The sequence below is a fragment of the Heterocephalus glaber genome, unplaced genomic scaffold, assembly GCF_053883595.1.
Source record: "Heterocephalus glaber isolate CG9 unplaced genomic scaffold, H.glaber_assembly_v1.0 deba00001600, whole genome shotgun sequence".
Classification (NCBI taxonomy): Eukaryota; Metazoa; Chordata; class Mammalia; order Rodentia; family Bathyergidae; genus Heterocephalus; species Heterocephalus glaber.
In genome coordinates, this window is record NW_028258372.1 from 2,398,565 (window position 1) to 2,417,581 (window position 19,017).

Consider the following 19,017-nt stretch of genomic DNA (forward strand, 5'->3'; position numbering starts at 1 on the left):
TTACCCGTTGTTTGCATTCGGATTCTGCTCTGACTTAGGAACAATCAGTGGGAAGAGGAGCTGAGAAGAGGGTGGGCGCAGAGAGCTTTCTAACAGAAAAACTGAACGACTTCCTAAGAGTGGTCGAAAACCGGAGGTGCGAGTCCAGAAAGTAAGGGTCTGAAGACGACACAGGATGTCAAAGCAAGAGAGAGAGGCCCAGGCCCGGGGGAAAGTGCAGAACTCCGCCTCGAGGGACGCAGCAGCCCCGCCGGGAAGGGCAGGTTAGGCGAGCGCGCAGGTGGGCAGGGGCGTTGGCCTCCGCAACGGGGAGAGTTCAGGCGAACTGGGGAGCAGACGGAAGCGAGACCTCGCGTGGAACCTGTTCGAGGGACGGCTGGGGGCCGCGCCGCGCAGGGTGGGGACGGGCACGCGCCCCGCGAGCCCGGGCCGCGCAGGGGAGCCCCGGGGTCGGGACGGCTCTGCGGCCCCGCGGTTACCTTTGAGCTGGGGCAGGGGCTGCAGCTCCGCCTGGCTGCCCTGGCTGCGGAACTGCGACGAGCCCTGCGAGCGCTTCTGCCTCTGCGCCTTGCGCACCGATTTCCGGGTGAAGCCGTCCACTTTCTCCGAGGCCGAGATGGCGGCGCTCGCAGCCCCTGCCGCCGGCGGCGGCGGCGGCGGCGGCGACGACATCTCCGCGGGCCTGGCGCGCGGCGGCTCCGGCTGCTGCTCGCACTGCGCGGGCAGCGGGGCGGGAGGAGGAGGAGGCGGGAGAGGCGCGGAGCCCCCGCCCGCTCCCCGCGCCCCGGGCGCCGGCGAGCCGGTCCTCGCCGCCCGACAGCGCCTCAGCGCCGCATCCCCGCGCCCGCCCGGGGCTCCGGGTCCTCGCCGCGCGCTCGGGCCGGCGGCGGGAAGGGCGGGGCGGAGGGGACAGAAGTTGTCGACTACGGGCGCGTGAGAGCCCCAAGTCGGGGCGGCCGCGGCGGGGGCCGGGCGCCAGGCGCCTCTCGTCCCGTCAGCCCTGTCGTCCGCCGGTCAGCACCTCAGCGCCCGCCAGCCGCGCCGTCCGCTCGGCCCGGAGCCTCTTTCTGGCGCGCTGCCATCGCGGGTCCGCTCGGAGCTCCGCCGCGGTGCTCTCTCGTCCCTGTCAGCGCCGGGCCCGCATGGCCCAGACGGCGCCCCGCCACCCGCACGCTGGGCGTGCACTCGCCCCGGGCAGCGCCGCGCGGTGCGAACGCCTCCCTCGCGCGCCCGCCCGCCTCCCGCGGAGCGCCCCCGGCCAGCGACCGCTACTACTTGAGAAGGTGGTTCGTACGGGCGCGGGGGGGGTGGGGTGTCTGCGGGCGCGCGCTCGAGGGCGCGCGACCCGGGAAAGGCCTGGCGGGGGGCGGGAGGAGTTTGACTGACAACTTCCGCGGGGTCCCGCCCGCCTCTCACGGCTCCGGAGGGGGTAGGGGGTTGGAAAGCATCCCAGCTCCCTCAGCCAATCGCAGGGCTAAGCGGCTGAAGCGGAGCGAGGTGTGGGCTCTAGGGCTGTCCGGAGGCGCGAGGTTAAACTGAGAAAGGGGGCGTGGCTGTTTGACTGACAGACTTCGGCTACAACCAATCGCAAGTGAAGGCTGCGAGCGGGGTGCCATCTGCGTCACAACCGTGTCAGGAATTCTCCCGGGAGGGAGGGGAAGTGCCCCTCCACCAGCTGGCCCGTTTGCACGCCTGCGCGCAGCGCCGGGCTATAATTGCTCTCCTGACAGCCTGTGAGAAGAGTGGAAAACTAGAAAGGGCAGTTCAAAGAACAAAATGCAGCGTCCTTCCCCTTCTTTCGTCTCTGCTGGCCAATAAAGAACTGAAGCGACGGGGAGGGGTGCAGTTTGAGGGCTAGAGCGCGAAAGAGCGAGCGCAACGTGTTACGTCATGAGAGGGGCTGGGCAAGGGTTGGGCGCAGGAGCAGTAAGATTGACGGGCGAAGGAGCCCAAGTTTTAAGGTTGAAGTGAGCTCACCAATCAGAACGAGGTACTAGGTTTATGGGCGGGCCTTAGAGCCTCCCTGAGCTAAACAGTAAGATTGCTAGTTCAGGGAAAAATTTGAAGTTTAGGCACTGCACCTGCCTGAGAGCTGCTCTCTCGTGGGGTTTGAGCATTCTAGCGGGTACTACTTCGAAAAATTCTGCAATTTTCACGCCCTCCAAAAACAGGTTTCGTATTCCTTAGTAGCCAACTAATTTTCACCCCTTCTTCAGCCAAAGAACTTTAAAGACTACAACACGAGTACAAATTACAAATTTGGTGATCGAGGATTTATAGATTTGAGATCTTGCCATTTACTCTTGGGATCTCTTCCTTGGAGAGTACATCTAGATTTTAAATTTCTTAAGGACCTGTTCATCTTAGTTTATTGTCAGTGCTTTCCATGTAATCGTATTTAAACCATAAGTGCTCTGAAAATCCGCCTTTGCGGTGGTGGTCCCAAGTCTGTAGTCCTGTCCTGTGAGATCTTTTCCTTTCGACATAATAAAAATAATGCTGTGTATTTAAGCAAAGCGACTTGATGCATGTGCGCAGACGATTCTAGCACTGTATACAAGATCGAATTCTAGACTTAGGCGTACTTAACACGCTTCTTATCCAGTTTGTATTGTCTTCCCAGTCCAGAGGGTTCAAACCTGAGCAGCATCTAGACACCTTTGTCTTTCTCATCTAGTCAAGCTCCAAGACGTGTAGAATCGACCTCCACAAAAGTTTAAAAGCAACGCTTCCTGACACTTTGCATAGCCAAGCCCCAAAAGCGGTGCAGGACTTTCCAAGTCACTGCCAAATCGACCTTCTGAAGCGCCGCTTTTGGCCTACCTGCTCATTTGAAGAGTCACCCAGTGCCTATGGAATAGTGCAAATCACGGCTTCTTCAGTCTGAGGCCTAGCTGTCATTCCAGGTGTAAATCCTAGACCGAGTGTCTACATAATTCTTCTTTCTCCCTCCCTCTCTTCCTTCCTTCTTTCCTTTTTCTATTCTTTTTTTTTTCTTTCAGTTTAGGCACAGCATTTTCTTTCCTGATCCCCCAAAGCTTCCTTGAAACTTAGCCTTTGCTGTTCCAGCATCTTCAAATAACGTTCCCAGCTTGTTGAAATCTATTTTTTCTTCAAAACCTATCCTTTATGAAACTGTTCATGATAATCTGGCCAGAAAATGATGTCTCTTGTCCTTGTGCTTTTGGGCAGAATCTCTTTCTCTTATTTATTTATTTATTCTTTTTTTTTTTTTTTTTTTGGTACCGAGGATCGAACTCTGGACCTTGTGCTTGTGAGGCAGGCAGAAGAACCACTGAGCTAAATCCCCGGCCCCAAGTATCTCTTTCTCCCCTAAAAATGTGTAAAGACCAAGAGATCACAAACTCAGGTATTTAGCACACCTATGTCACCTGCTGAGCACGGGCTAGATATATCATATAGGACAATCTAATTTTCAGCTTTCAACAGTAAAATTTCTAAAGATGTGGTTATTGGATCTCCTGTATCAGAATCCTCTGAGTAGTTACTAAAATGCAGAGTCCTGGGGTTCACTCCTGATATGTTCAATGAGAACCTATGGGAAAAGAAGCAATGAATATTTTTAACCAACTCCCTAGGTTATTCTTATGCATGTAGAAGTTTGAAAGCATAATTTTGTAGTCACCTGAATATTATTAAAATATATGGTAAATGTCTAGAAGCTGGAAGTAGTACTATTTGCAATAAAGATGATTCATATAAAATAATAAAGGGTAAGAAACCAATACAGTAAAACTAAAATTTATACTGGAGTGTGATAAATAATAAATACTGGAAAACAGGTAATGGATAGAATAGATAGAAAATAGATATTGGAACTAGGCATGGTGGCACATGCCTATAATCCCAGCACGCTTCGAGGCTGAGGCAGGAAGATAGCAAGTTTGAGTCCTGTCTGGCCAACTTAAGGAGATTCTGTCAAATTAAAAAAATGGGTGGGTGGGGGCCAGGGATTTACCTCAGTGGCGCTGAACCTGCCTCGCAAGCGCAAGGTCCTGAGTTCGATTTCCGGTACCGCAAAAAAAAGGGGGGTTGGGGATGTAGCTCAGTCCAATTCCCAGTAACACACACACACATACACACACACACACACACACACACACACACAAATGTATACTAGAAATAAATTCTTGGGAGGTTTGGTACCAGCAAAACTGTCATGGGCTTTGTCCAAAATGGCCTCCTGGGTAAGAAGTGTGAGCAAACTTTTAAAGAAAGAGTGAATCAAAACCTGAAGAGAGAATGGCATTTCAAATTCAAGTCACCAGATATTTTGGGGAGGAAAAAATACCCCAAGAATCAAAATTCTTTAAGAAAATACTTGTCACTTACAGGAGACTTTCATTTTTGTGTGCAACAAGATGTTCTGACTAGTAACATACTATGTGAAATTTGGTTTTCCTAAACTAAACTCAGCACTTTTCTAGATTTTCAGGGTCTAATTCCATGTTGTCTGTCTGGTCACTTTGCAAGCACAAGTGCACATTAAGACAATTAGAATTTCTGCATTCTTTAGGAAGACTGTTTTGTTAACAGGGAAAGATCAATAGTCGTGTTTTTCAGTTTCTGCCACTTTTTGCTTAATAATTATACTTTTTGTTAAGTTTATCATCTGGACTCAGTTTGTTACACGTTATTGTCCAGGCTACTGTGCTGATTAATCAGGAGTTTACACCAGGTCAGTGACAATTTATTTTACTATGTTGAGTGAGTAGTACACAGGACTTGCAAATGGAGCAAATGGAGCCTGTTGGCACAGCAGAGGTATAACTGATCCCCTAAAACATGCCAATGTACTTATACTTCTGATTATTCCCCAATTCCTTTGACATATTTTGCCCTATCCAAATAGACTGCAATCATTATTGTCAGCTAACTCCTGGTGTGCTCATTCCTCAGCCTGTATAGACAAGGAACCAGGACAGAGTCTGAAAAGGCTCAGCTCATGCCATACACCTTTATGTTTGTAGAGTGGAACCAAAATACCTGAGGTTGGTGTGAGGGCCTACACTTTAATTCAATCCAACAAGCATTTCTGAAGTACTTTCTTTGTGTCAGGCAATGTGGCAGCCACCAAGAATGAAGAGATAAATACAGTATAGACCTTATTTTTAATCTATGAGAAGGGACAACATAAAAAAGTGAACAGACCCATCATAAATATTCTTTACGATAATGTGAGAAAACAGTGGGGGAAAGGGTCTCATTTAGTTTAGAAAGGGTCAGAGAAAATTTATCAGGAAGAATAGCCATCATCAAGAAATCAAACATAACAAATGCTGGTGAGGCTTCGGGGACAAAGGAACCCTTCTGCAATGTGGATGGGAATGTGAACTAGTACAACCAGTATGGAAGTCAATGTGGAGATTCCTAAAAAAACTGAAACTAGAAATCCCATTCGAGAGGATGTGAACACTACAGAGCCTGCTCCCCCCGCTCCCTGTATGTGAACATGATGAACATGACAAGCGGCCGGGGTGGGCTGGTGGTGGCCTTGGGTGGCAGGAAGGAGACCCACCAGTGGTAGTGTGCAACAGAGAGAAGTTAGGTGAATCACTCCAGGCTATCTTCGTTCAGAGTTACCTTGATCAAGGAACACAGACCTTCTTAAACAACAGCTTTGAAAAATCAGGCTGGCTATTTATCCAATTATATCATTCTTTTGTGTCATCTGTTTTTAGCCTGTTTATGTCTAGAACATCTATCAGTGGGTTGCTGGGCTCAATGTTTGTGTTTTCACCAGATTAATTTCAGAGACTACTTAAAATTAATCCTAACTGGAAAACCCATAGACTTGTTGATTTAGGTGCTGGAGGTGGAGAAGTCACAAAAATCATGAGCCCTCTTTTTGAAGAAATCTATGCCATTGAGCTTTCTGAAACTATGATATGGCAGCTTTAGAAGAAGAAATACAGAGTGCTTGGTATCAACAAGTGGCAGAATACAGGGTTCCAGAATGATGTCATCAGGTGCTTGAATTTGCTGGACCGCTGTGATCAGCCCCTGACTTTGTTAAAAGATATCAGAAGTGTCTTGGAGCCAACTAGAGGCAGGGTCATCCTTGCCCTGGTCCTGCCCTTTCATCCTTATGTGGAAAATGGTGGCAAGTGGGAAAAACCATTAGAAATTTTGGAAATCAAGGTACAGAATTGGGAAAAACAAGTGAATAGCCTCCCTGAAATGTTCTGAAAAGCCAGCTTTGTCACCGAAGCTTTCACCAGATTGCCATACCTGTGTGAAGGCGACATGTGTAATGACTACTACGTTCTGGATGATGCTGTCTTTGTTCTCAAACCAGTATAAACACATGGAGGCCAAAGTCCACCCTCAGTATCCACCCTCCAGAAGAGGGTCTGAGTTCACAGTTGTGTGGTGGGAGCACCTTTGGGGACTGCCATTCTAAATGTCCTGTAGGAATTTAAAAAGCCAAAATACTAATTATTTCTTTGTAGTGTGTAAAAGGAATGTTTTTAAAAAACAGAAACCCAACTCCTTGCGGATTTTGATCAGCTCTTTACTCAGAGTCACACTCCAATGCAGGTCACACTTCAATTATGACGGAAGATATTTTTTATACTTAATTGCAGTAGGGACTCACTCTCAAAGCAATACTCATGGCTCCATGGAACCAGTACATGGATTGTTTTTAATAAAATGAAGACTGGAAATAAAGTTATCCAGTCCATTCCAAATATTGGTTATAAAGTATAGCCACTGATACTCTTTGATGTTTAGAAACTTTCTGTTATTATTCAAGAAAATGTTTTTAATCATGCTAATAAACTTTTTTGGAGATAGAAAAAGAAAAAAGAAATCCCATTTGACCCAGCATTCCCCTTCTAGGTATCTTTCCAAAAGAGTTAAAGACATCATATTACAGTGATACATACCCATGTTTATAATAATATAATTCATAATAGCTCACTCTTTGAAGTGGCCTATCTGTCCATCAACAGATGAATGGAAAAAGGGAATATGATATTTGTGCACAATGCAGTGACATAAAGAAAGATGAACTTGAGTCATTTGTGGTAAAATGGATGCACCTTGAGATCATAATGTTAACTGAAATAAATCAGACACACAAGCTTAAATATCACATGGTTTCTCTTACATGAGAAACCCAAATAAAGAGCAAAATAGGAGATAGATAATAGGAAGTAGGGAGACAGATCTTTCTCAAAAAGTAAGAGAATCAAGAGACAGAGGGAAGAGGAGGGAGGGGAAGGAACGGGGATGAAAAAAGAAATTGAGATGTGCTATATACATGTGCCAACTTCACATAAGGAATGTAAATATTATGTACTACAAATGTACTAATAAAAAATACAAAAACATAAAAAAAAAATTTCCCAGGCTGGGTTCAATTTTGCAATCCTCCTGCCTCAGCTTCACAGAGTGCTAGGATTACAGGTGTTCACCACCACACACAGCTTCAAAAGAAAATTTTTTTAAAACTGGGAGTGTATCTCAAAGTTAGCCTGCTTGCCTAGCATGCATAAGGCTCTGGGTTCAATCCTAGGGAGGGGAAAAGGTTCAGCTATGGAAACCAAGCAGGGAATATGCATCCGAGGTTCCTCCACACAATTGCACACAGACATCTAAGCAGCTCACATGAACTGATAGGGTGATCAGCTCATCGTGTTTGCTAGGAACTTTCCCAATTATAAACCTAAAAATCCCCTATCCTGGGAGCTCCCTCAGTCCTGGGAAAACCAGGATGGCTGGTTGCGCTATGAACAGGGTAAATAGCACCATGTATTTATTGAAGGCCTATTATGAGCAGGGTCTAGAGATAAACACTGTGGTCTCCCAGCTAAGGAAACAAGCTCGGGAGGAAGAGATGCGGCCTGCAGTCCGGAGTAGATAACCTCTCAGGATAGCACTAGATGAGCACCAAGACAACAGACTCTGCGGGAGCCTCTCCCGAGGTGCTTTTGTGAGAGGGAGGAGATGGGGCTTAGGCTGGACCTGGAGGACCAAGTGTAACTGCACAAGTAGAGGAAAAGCAGAGAGGAAAGGGAGGCCACTTCAACTGCTCACTGCATGTCTCTCCAACTATAAGGGTCCAACTCTGTCTCATTACATCGCTGTCCACCAGGGAACAACGGGAGACATAATGGGGAGGTGTGGAAATGCAAAGAGCCCACAAGGAAAAGGAAGGCTAGATGTGTTGATTAACCCAGGTGTGGTGCATGCCTGTAATCCAAGCACTCTGTGAGGCTGAGGCAGGGGGATCACAAGTTCCAGCTCAGCTTGGGCAACTCAGAGACTTAGCAAGGCCTTGTCTCAAAAGAATTTTTTAAAAGGGGGAGCTGGGGAATGTAGTTCAATGTAAAGACCCCATTTACTCTCCAGTACTGCCAAAAACATAAAAAAAGGTGTGGACTACAAAAGTAGTTTCTGGAGGAAGTGGTGGGAGAGAAAGCTGGAAAAGGTACATTTGTTTACTTACTCAGCAGACATTCAGGGCTTATTATTGGTTATTTTCCCATCAAGGATTAAATATACAAAGGAAAAAACTGCAATTCGCTCCCTTAGAGTCTGTAAGAGGAAGCAAACAAAAACAAAAGTGTCAGGTAAAAGGGCCGAAGACCAAGACCAGACCAGGCCACAATAAGCCTTTATTAGGGGAATAGATCTGCTGGGCTGTCTCTGAACAAAGGAGAGACAAAAGCAATATGGCCGGGGCAGGGAGAGTCTTTTATAGAGACTGGGGTGGGGTTTGTAGGGGCAGAGGTGGGGTTGAGTGAGGTAGTGACTAGGGAATGGAGGAGCCCATGATGTCACTAGGTGGTAGGAGGTGAGGGAGTATTAGGTTACTTTCTAGGCAGGAACAGGGGCATACTGGGAAGAAGGGTTTATTCTTTGGTGGGAGCAACCATCTTGGCATGATGTCACACAGGGGAGGGGGCAAGGCACCATAGGAAGAGGGCAGCTACTATACATAATAGCTGCTGAGGTGTTGGGAGACCTATCAAAAAGCAACCCCCACCATAGAGAGTATACTAAATGGTGGGACAGACAGAAGTACAGAGGAGGAGGAAGAGTGCTCACCGTAGGTGGGGAGCAGGAAAGGCCTCCTGGAGGGAAAGGCTCTGGACATAAGCCCTGAGGAACCAGCAGCTTTCAGGAAACAAAGAAAAGGGAAATCATCCCAAGCCCTGGGACCAGAACCGGGAAAGCAGAGGCTACAGGGATCCGAGTGGGGGAGGCCAGGGTGGTCAGGTGGCCTTGTGTACAGCTGTGGGACTTTATCCTCCAGTCAGTGGGACCACGTTGAATGTCTTTAAGCCCAAGAGTGGCGTGATCCAATTTGCATTCTAGGAAACTAGCACTGTTGTGTGTGGAGGATGAAGTGATTCCAGAGGCTGAGACCAGAGGAAGGGGACCAGCAGGCCAGGCGAGGAATAATGAGTGGCTAGTGGACAGCACTGCCATTTAGAGAAGGGAAGAAGAGGTGGACACAAGAAGTTGGACACTTTGCTTTGGAGAGACATGCAGAAGGCATGGATCCTGCCGTCAGGCGGGAAAGAGATCAGACTGAAGATAGTGCTTGGTGATCAGGATACAGAGACTGAATGGAACCCCAAGCAAGAAGACTTGGGCTCCTGGACGAGTGTGTAGAAGGAAGAGGGAAGACAGTGAGAAGCCCCTCCCAAGTGCCCATATTCATGGAAGCAGCAGAGAATGAAGGTGGTACGGAATCACAGAGTGCCAACATGCCTGTGCCCAGTCCTGAGGTGAGAGGGAGACGCTGACAAGTCCTTGAAAGAAAGACGTTATGTTGAAAGTCACGGCTGAAGAGCACTGGGTGGGGGAAATGGAAACCAAAGGGGCTGGTTGGAGATGATCACGTTATCCAGGTGTCAAGGCTTGAAATGGGTGGACCTCAGCTGTGCGTGCAGCAGGTGCCATAGAGCCTTTTTTTCAGTTCTGAGGATTGAGCCCAGAGCTTTCATGCCCAGCTACACCCCTAGCCCTTTTTATTTTTTGTTTTGAGACAGGCTCTCACTAAGTCACGAAGTTGCTCAGGTTGGGCTCAAATTTGTGCTCTTCCTGGGTCAGCTTCCCCAAGCTCTGGGGGTACAAGTGTGGGCCACCACTCCCAGCTTCCCACAGAGATTTTCCCCACTTTCCCCGAGCTCCTTAAGGGAAATAAGGATATTGAGGTGGAAAAGGGAAAAAATAATTTCCTAACTCTGCCCTATCCCCCATTTGTTGATGCTGAGGGGCTTAAACTAAATGTGGTCTTGCGAATAGATGTGAGGAGACATTACAAACGAAACGCTGGGGAGTTTTGATTAAAGATAGGGTTGGAGGTGGTAAGTGAAAGAGAAGAATTAGAAACGATGCCAAGGTTTTGAACTGAGTGATCAAATGAATTGGAAGCCTTGAACAAAAAAGCCCAAAAGTAAGACAGTTTTCTTTTGTGGGAGGTGGAGGAGAGGGATGTCAGAGGAAGGAAGAAAAAGGCGAGAGAAGTCGAATCCAAAGTTATTCATGTTGAGTTCATAGAGTTTTTAAGATCGTTAAAGCTGGAGAGCTGAATCTTTATTTTTAAAAAGAGGTGATGACATGTTGTATATTAATTTGGGGGAAGAAGAAGACTAGGCTGGGCTGATGGCCTGAAGTAGACCACAGCAAAGAGGGAAATTATACAAATAACATGATCTTCATTTTCCTCTTGAAGGAAAAAAATCAAGACAGAAACAAATGTGTGAAAGATGTGTGGACATGATGAGTCTCCATGTTTCATCATGCCTAGCATCCAGGAGGGCTGCACAGGAGAAAACCCAGAGCCCAGAGCAGCTCTTAGCTCCTGCTGTGGCAGTGGCCAAAGGTCAGAAACAAGACAGCCCTCACTATGTACAAACAAGGCTGAGTGACCTCTCTGGATATCCCATATGCACATACATGCACACATACGTTCACACACACACACACCCATTCATTTACCTACCTTGTATACCTAATTCCTTACCACCATTCAAACACAATCTTTTTATGATCTTCTTATAGAGAAAGCAAAATGCTAGCTTTCCCAGGTTCTTGATTAGCTCAGGCCTCATCTTGATCTTAGTAACTAAGTCCCACTCCCACACCCTGAGTTACAGTGATTGCCTTTCCCAGCTGACTTGGGTCAAGTTCATGGGACAAGAGTGGACAATGACCTTCACCTTGTGCAAGATGCATTTATTGCCTTGCACACGTTGGACTCTATATTTCAACAAGAATGATGTGAGTGTTGCTTTTGTTAAAGAGAGAAAGTACTACATTAGTGCAGTGATCTTACACAGCACTACTTCCTTACAGGTTTTAGGAGGAGCTAAGGAAGCAAAGGTGAGAAAGAAACAGTTTATGAACTCTTGGAGTTTATAGTTTCATGGGTTGTAAAGCCAAACATGAAAAGAATCACAGAATAAGGTATACACCAAGGATACAGATAGAGTCAAAGGAGGAAAAATAATATTCTGATTGGGAAATGAAGAACAAGTCACAGGGGAGAGCTGGAAATTTAATATTGGCTTTGAAGAGTGCATAAACTCAATGTAGAGAAAAGAGGGAGAGGGCCGGGGATTTAGCTCAGTGGTTCTGCCTCCTGCCTTGCAAGCACAAGGACCCGAGTTCAATCCCCAGTACCAAAAAATAAAAAATAAAAATAAAAGATGGAGAACAGATAGGAGAAGAGCAGAACAAGGTTGCTGAGACAGGAATGTGTGTGGCCATTTGGAGAATAGCAAATAGTTTGACCAGGGTGTAGGAGAGTAGTAAGAGATAAAGCTAGGAACATGGGTTTGAGGCCTACGATGAAGGACTTTAAATGCCGAAGTGAAGACTTTGGGCCCTGGGGAGCTATGGAAGACTTTGGGAGAGGGTAGCCCTTGATCAGACCTGGCTCTAAGAGGTTTAATTCTGCAGCTGTTAACTGGGAGGGGCTGCAAGCAGGGAAATGCTTTAGACACATGGGTCTTAATGTTTCTATGGACTCTCCAGGTCAGGGTGCTCATTAAAACTTGGAATGTTCAGGACGTTCAGGAAGTAAATATAGTTCAGATCTTTATGGCCTTAGTTTCTTCACCTATAAGACAGGGACTCTAATGCTTACTTTGAGGGTCAGGCGGGGAATCTGAGAGTGCTTTGAAAACATCACAGATGAGACTGATGGGTGAGGGTGGCAACATCAGAGGCAGTGGAACAATTATAGTCCTTCTGTGTAGCCCTTTTGTTCTTTCCAGAATTCAGCCATGAGTTCAGGAAACAAAACCAAATGGCAAACCCTCACTGGGGCCAGGATCGCCCTTCCCCTGAGATTGCCAAGGCTGTTTATTGAGACAAGCAGTTATAGTGACTGCTTTTCCCCTTAAGATAATCTCTCTCCCGGGAGAGTCGTTAGCCCCTGGTAATTAGAGCTCTTTTGAGTGTCTCTTTGTTTTGTTTTCTGTGTCCAGACAGCAGCTCAGAAAACCAACAACCCTGGATGGATGAATGAATGGAATTAAAAATGTGTAAAATGCTATTTATCGCTTAGGGTTACATGCAGAATATAAACGTGTACAGACACATGTATGTAAAACTTTATGTGTCTATTTCCTAAAACACACACATACAAACACACACACAGAGTGGGAATTAAAAACATCAAATTCAGAAAACTTGTTACTTCCTAGGAGGAGGCTAGGAAGACAAATACATATGGGGGAGATACTTTGAGGGCTGCAACTACATCTGTAATTCTTTATATTTTTTAGTTGGATATTGGGTGGATAGGTGTTTATTATGTTATCTATAGAGTTTATATGTAGGAAATAATAGGGTTCTATACCTATGTATTTTTAAATTTTAAAATGAAGAGAGTAGAGTCTCTATTTTAGAAATGGTGAGCTTGAGGAGGAATTTGGGCTCATACAGAAAGGAAAAGCAGATATGGAGAGAATCCTTTGCTGCCTGCATTTGACCCAGCTAGCAGACAGATTGCCAACCCCCAAGCACCAAGTAGGGATCCCCCAAAAAGCTGAATAATGGAAGAGGAGCAGCCTTAAGCACCTTCTTAGAGGACACCCACCACAGAAGAAGTGACAGTGAAGTAACACCAGCAGAGAAAAAGCTAGAGGAACAGATGGGTTGCTAAAACACAAACAAAGGAAATGCAATTTCTTAGGTTCCTGGGGAGAAAGAAGCATGGGTGAGAAAGCAATCGCCTGTGAGTGGCAACAGGAAAAAAGTTAGAAAGAGAAGAGACAGTTTGACTTGTCCAGAAAAATATTTGTATTGACTTCAGCAGGAACAAATTTAGCAGTACAAAAAAAGCAATTTCTGTGAAGAAACTTCTACTTCCAGACATGAACTTTTACTGGAATTGAACTTGCCCTCTCACCAGTAAACAACTAGGGCAAACAACTTGGGCAAACTGTATGAAACAGTCAGGATTGGGATCCCTCAAAGAAGAGAAAACAAATGAAGTGATCCCTCCAGTATTCCTGGCTCTCTGCCTGGAGGCAATTTGCAGCCCATAAGAAAGGGAATCCAAGTAGACACTGCGGCCTTACTAACCTGAGGAGGAAAATGTCAGAGTTTGTGAGACTGAGGTAGCTGGAATTTGTGGAGCAGAGTGCCAAAGGGAGGTGTGCAGAGGAGCTCCAGAAATCCTGAGCCCCTTGAGTCTTTTTTTTTAATATAAAAATTTATTACTAATGTCTTCATCATCAAAATTTATGATCTTGGCCTTTCCTTCTTGCCTTTGTAGAGAGCCAAAGAGAGACACTGGCTACTTTAACAAACTTAATGCAGACTCTAGGAATGTCACCAACAGCATGGCCTTTGCCACCAAATCCAGCAACCAGAAAGAATGTCATTGTTTTCCTCAATAAGGTTCACGCGCCCATCATCAGGGACAAAAGCTGTGTTTTCTTGCTGTTCTTGATGCACTTCTGATGGCAGACTTTGGCTGTTTGGCTTCAACCTGAACTTTTTCCAGAACGATTCTCTCTGCATAGGAAGCATCTCCAAAAGGGTTGCCCTTCAGGGATGTGCCCAGATGGGCTTTCTTGGATTGCTTATCGTGCCACTTCTGGTCCCACTGGCAACTGCAGAGCTTCCTGACAATACAAAGATCACAACTGACACTTACCCATCCTGCCAGTCTTTGTGGGCCGAGCGAAAGAGCAAGACCCTTCTGAGTCGTAGGCCAAACACTAAGCTAAATAAGGCACTGTTTCGTGAGACAGGGCACAGACAATTCCTAGGAAACGTAACCTAAGCCCTCTACCGAGCTCCCACAGTGCTGGAAAACAATCAAGTTCCAACTAAACAGAATGGAGAGATTTTGTTGAACATTTGTGACATTCAGAAGAGACCCTAGGGGGGCCTTGTCTATATAGTAGGGCTAAATTGGCACTGAAGTAAAGGCTACTTTATATCTTCCCTTAAAAATCTTAAAATCAAGCTTTGACGGGGCTGGGGCTTTAGTTCAGTGTTCTGATGCCTGCCTCGCAAGCACAAGGACCTGAGTTCAATCCCCGGAACCAAAAAAAAAAAAAAAAAATCAAGCTTTGAAAAAGATCAAACTAGTTTACAAATAACTTAATTGCCCAAACACCAACCCCCATAGGAATAAAAAGTCCAATGTCCAATCAAAAATTATTAGACATCCAAAGAAGGAGGAAAATGTGGTTTCTAAACAGAACAAAAACAGTCAATACAAACAGACCAGAAATGGTACACAGTATGTTACTGAGTGACCAGGACATAACAAGACTATTATAAATGTGCTTAAGAGTGTAAAGGAAACCATAAAAGTAGAAGAATAAAATAGAAATTCTAAAAAAAAGAACCAAATGGAACTTTTGGAGCTGAAAATTACAATATCTGAAGTGAAAGATTCACTGAATGGACAATGAAGAAGAAAAGATCAGTGGGCTTGAAAATACAGCAGAAGAAACTATCCAGACTACAAAGAGGAATACTGAAAATGAAGAATTAACAGACCCACAGTGACCCATGAAAATATGACAAATTAACACAATTTGGTTGGAATCTTAAAGGACGGTAGGGAAAGTAGAAGAACTATTTGAAGAAGTAATGACAGAACATTTTCCAAACTTGATGAAAACTATATTCCCATAAATTCAAGAAATTCAACAAACCTCAAATAGGATAAAAATCAATTGAGACAGAAAGTGCATTCTGGAGGCTGGGGCATGACTCAGTGGTTGGGTGCTTTCCTAGAGTGGGTTTGATCCCCAGCTGGCCAAGACCCTGGTTTTGATCCCCAGCACCACACACACACACACACACACACACACACACACGCACACACACACAAAGTGCATTCAGAATTTTCTGAATAATGGAGTGATTTTTATGAATGGCACTAGTCCAGTAAGGAAAGGAAAAGTTCTGCAAAATGTAGGGAATTGTACAACTTGTGATATGGAAAAGTAGAAACCAGCCTAGGACTCACAAACACAGAAAGATAATAGAGAATAAGAGGTGGGCCATCTGGAAGAACCAAAAACAGGAAGGTGCAGACAAACTGCAAAGTAAGAAGAGAAACTCATGGGAATAAAGGAGGCTGGAGTGGCACCTCCAGTTTTCACTCTTTCCCTTTTGTTCCCTTGTTCTCATACCTCATTTTGGACAGCACACATCTCAGAACTGAACTCAAAGCTCTATCCTTTTCCCTATGCCACCTATGCTGCAGTTCATTGCTGTCCTGGTGGCCTTTCTTAAGGCCACTGCCCGACATCTTTAGAGAAATGGGTACTCCACATAAGACTGCCACAGGGGTGGACCATGCTTCTCCACTATTAACCGAGTATGGATTGGTCCTTAGCTTCTCAAAGCTACCTGTCTGTAGGGCTTTGTCTTTGCTTTTATTGACCCCAGATATCTGTGTATCTCAAAAGCACTGTCAGAAATGATTTATACTCATTTGTCTTCTTTTGCTTCCAAGGAGACCCATATCTGCCCTCTCAGCCTCTTACTTGGCTAGTGTCCTGGTTGTTGAAGACTGACATTGGCTCTCTTAATCCCAGTTTATAGACCTGGAATCTGGGAGGCCATAAAGATATCTTCTTGCAGCCAGAGTTCCTTGCTTGAGAAGCAATAAAGTGCTGTGGAAGGCATACTGGACTTGGAATCAGACTTGAATCATAACGCTGATTCTGCTACAGGGAGACCATCCAGGGCTCTGATTCTGACATACTAATCCAGGGCTCTGTTTCTGACATACTAACCGAAGGCAGCTATTGAGCATGTAAAATGTAGCTAATGTGACTGAATGACTGAATTTTAAATTTTAATTAAATTTAATTTTAATTTAACACCTGAAACACTAAATCATTTTTCCATTAAACATATTATGGAAAATATTGTTGTATTGTAATGTGTGTGCTGGGTGCATGCATAGTTTCTGGTATGTACATAAACACATTTCTGATCTAGTTGACATTAATGGATTGATTGGTTTGAATGATTGATCTTACCAGTGTAACAGTTTAATGTATCTACCTGAATATTGTATTCAGATAATGCAAGTTAGTGTTACTTATGTAAGTCAAAAATTGGTAATAAAATTTAAGTGCTTATTTTAATTTTGAATATTATAAAATAAACTATGTTCCTAACAAAAAATAAATATTAAAAAGTTTGAGTACTTAAGATGAAGGAATTGAGTAGAGATACAGAAGCTAATAAATACCATTGTTGGCATAGTAAAGAATAGAGACTGAAAGAAGGCAAATCATAAATGCAAAACCAACAGACCTATGTTTGAATGTCCCCTTCAAAATTTACATTGAAATTTAATTGCCACTGTGATAGTATTGGGAGGTAGGGCCTTTACATTTGTTCTTTTATTTTTAGACAAGCCCAGTCTGGCCTTGAACTCACTCTGTAGCCCAGGCTGGCCTCAAACTCGGAACTCATGGAATCCTCCTGCCTCAGCTTCCCAAGTTCTAGGATTACAGGTGTGCACCACCACATGTGGCAGGACCTTTACATTTGTTATGGGAGAGGATTAGTTATATCAGGAGAGTCTTTGTTATAAAAGCAATCTCTCTAAGGGCAATTTCCTTTCCATCTCTCTCTTTTTTCTTTTCTCTTTCTTTTTTTCTTTATCCAGGAAGAAGAATCAGACAGGAGCCGTCAGGGTACTGCAGTTCCTGAGTATGCAGAGATATTAATCACATACAGTGAGAACTCCAATGATCATGTTCTGATCTGCCCTCTGGAAGGAGGAACAGGTACGAATGACTGCACCTAACCATGAGTGTTCTGTTCTTCCCACTCCCTCTCTCTGTTGATAACAGATGTTGGTGTCTCGCTCTCAGACATCCCACCTCCCAGACTGTGAGAAATAAATTTCTGTATAAATTGCCTGGCTTGTGATATTCTGTTATAGCAGCAAAACAAAACAAAATAAAACAGACTAAGACAAATGGCAAGTGTAATTTTTTTTAAATTTAGAGATAAAGTGGACAACTGCAGGAGATATTTTCAGCTAATGCATAGTGAATTTGATAAGAAGTTTCCTCTCAATAGCTGAGAGAATCAATATTAGTTGCCTGAAATGATTAGTAGATATCCAACAAATATTTATTTTAAAATGTGAGCAGAATCTGAGCTTATGTTAGTCAACTATGTATAAGAAAACTTGGATTCCTATATTAAAAAAGACAATCATTTTTAAATGGAGAAATAGTCAAAGAAACTACTATTTTAGTTATGGAAATTTCGGTGGAAAAGTATAAGATAAAATTTGAAAGATATTTTACAAATAGTGAAAGCTTGGCACTGCCATTATGGAAAACAGTTTGGAGGTTCCTCAAAAAATTAAAAGTAGAACTACCATCTGGTCCAGCAATCTCACTTCTGGGTGTACATCCAAAGGAAATGAAGAGAGATCTGGACGCCATTCATTGCAGCATTATTCATAATAGAGAAGATATAGAAAGAGCCTCCCGCCTGCTGATGGATGAATGGATAAAGAAAATGTGATTATATATCATATCAAATATATATATTTCAGCCTGAAAAAAGACGGAAATCTTGCCATTTGCTAAGTTGGAGGACATTATGCTGAGTGAAATAAGCTAGACACACAGAGAAAAATACTGCACGATCTGACTTATATGTGGAATCTAAAAAAGTTAAACTCAAAGAACAGAGGAGAATGGTGGTTACTAGGGATTGAGGGTAAGAGAAATGGAGAGATGTTGGTGAGAAGACAAAGACTTTCATTTATAAAATGATTAAATTCTAGAGGTCTGATGTACAGCATGATGACTATAATTAATAATGTATTGTATGGGCCAGGGGTTTGGCTCAGTGGTTCTGCCGCCTGCCTTGCAAGTGCAGGGTCCTGAGTTCGATCCCTGGTACCAAAAAAATAAATAAATAAAGTAATGTATTGTATACTTGAAATTTGCTAACTGAATAGACCTTAAGTATTCTCACCACACACACACACACACACACACACACACACACACACACACATTTTGGTAATCACTTCACAATGTGTATCAAATCATCATATCGTATATCTTTAATATATACAATTTGTGCAATTTGTGTTTGTCAACCATACCTCAATAAAGCTGAAGGGGAAAATTGAATGTTCTTTTCTTAAGCAACCAAGTGATTGCCCATTGAATGCAAAATCTCTTTTCTTTATCTTTTTCTTTTTTTTTTTGAGACACAGTCTCACTACATAGTTCAGACTGGCCTTGAACTCACTATGTAGCCCAGGCTGATCTTGAACTCATGGTGATCCTCCTGCCTCAGCCTCCCAAGCAGTGGGATTACAAGTGTGTGCCACCATTCCTGGCTACAAAATCTTTCTAACAATATCAAAGTTCAGTTGACTCCAGGTTTGAAAAAGTGTAAGGAATTTCCTCAGCTTGGTTAGGTGTAACGGATACAATTAATACTTGGACTGTGTTTTGTCTGAAAAGTCTTTTTTTCAAGTTAATTTTCTTAAAATTGTTGTCA

General features: G+C 44.3%; 1 protein-coding gene, 1 non-coding gene and 2 pseudogenes across 3 annotated transcripts in view; 1 reads left to right on the forward strand and 3 right to left on the reverse strand.

Annotated features, from left to right (window-relative positions):
* Nucleotides 1-1,318, reverse strand: part of Ppp2r5a (protein phosphatase 2 regulatory subunit B'alpha) — a 55,583-nt gene extending 54,265 nt beyond the window's left edge. Inside the window, exon 1 of one of the 2 annotated variants that reach the window (XM_004853542.3) lies at nucleotides 480-1,318. In XM_004853542.3, coding sequence (XP_004853599.1) covers nucleotides 480-672 — 193 coding nt within the window. In that variant the 5' untranslated portion in view covers nucleotides 673-1,318. Of the gene's footprint in view, nucleotides 1-4; nucleotides 451-479 lie in introns of those variants that run through there. The other variant, XM_013075354.3, reaches the window with a different exon arrangement.
* Nucleotides 1,319-5,435: 4,117 nt separating this feature from the next.
* On the forward strand, nucleotides 5,436-11,689 carry LOC147823058 (protein-L-histidine N-pros-methyltransferase pseudogene; annotated as a pseudogene).
* A 2,045-nt stretch (nucleotides 11,690-13,734) lies between these two features.
* On the reverse strand, nucleotides 13,735-15,769 carry LOC110350894 (small ribosomal subunit protein uS12 pseudogene; annotated as a pseudogene).
* Nucleotides 15,770-17,154: 1,385 nt separating this feature from the next.
* LOC147823059 (U8 small nucleolar RNA) lies at nucleotides 17,155-17,290 on the reverse strand. Its single transcript, XR_015444589.1, has one exon. It is a non-coding gene; the product is annotated as a U8 small nucleolar RNA (small nucleolar RNA).
* Between the last annotated feature and the right edge of the window lie 1,727 nt (nucleotides 17,291-19,017).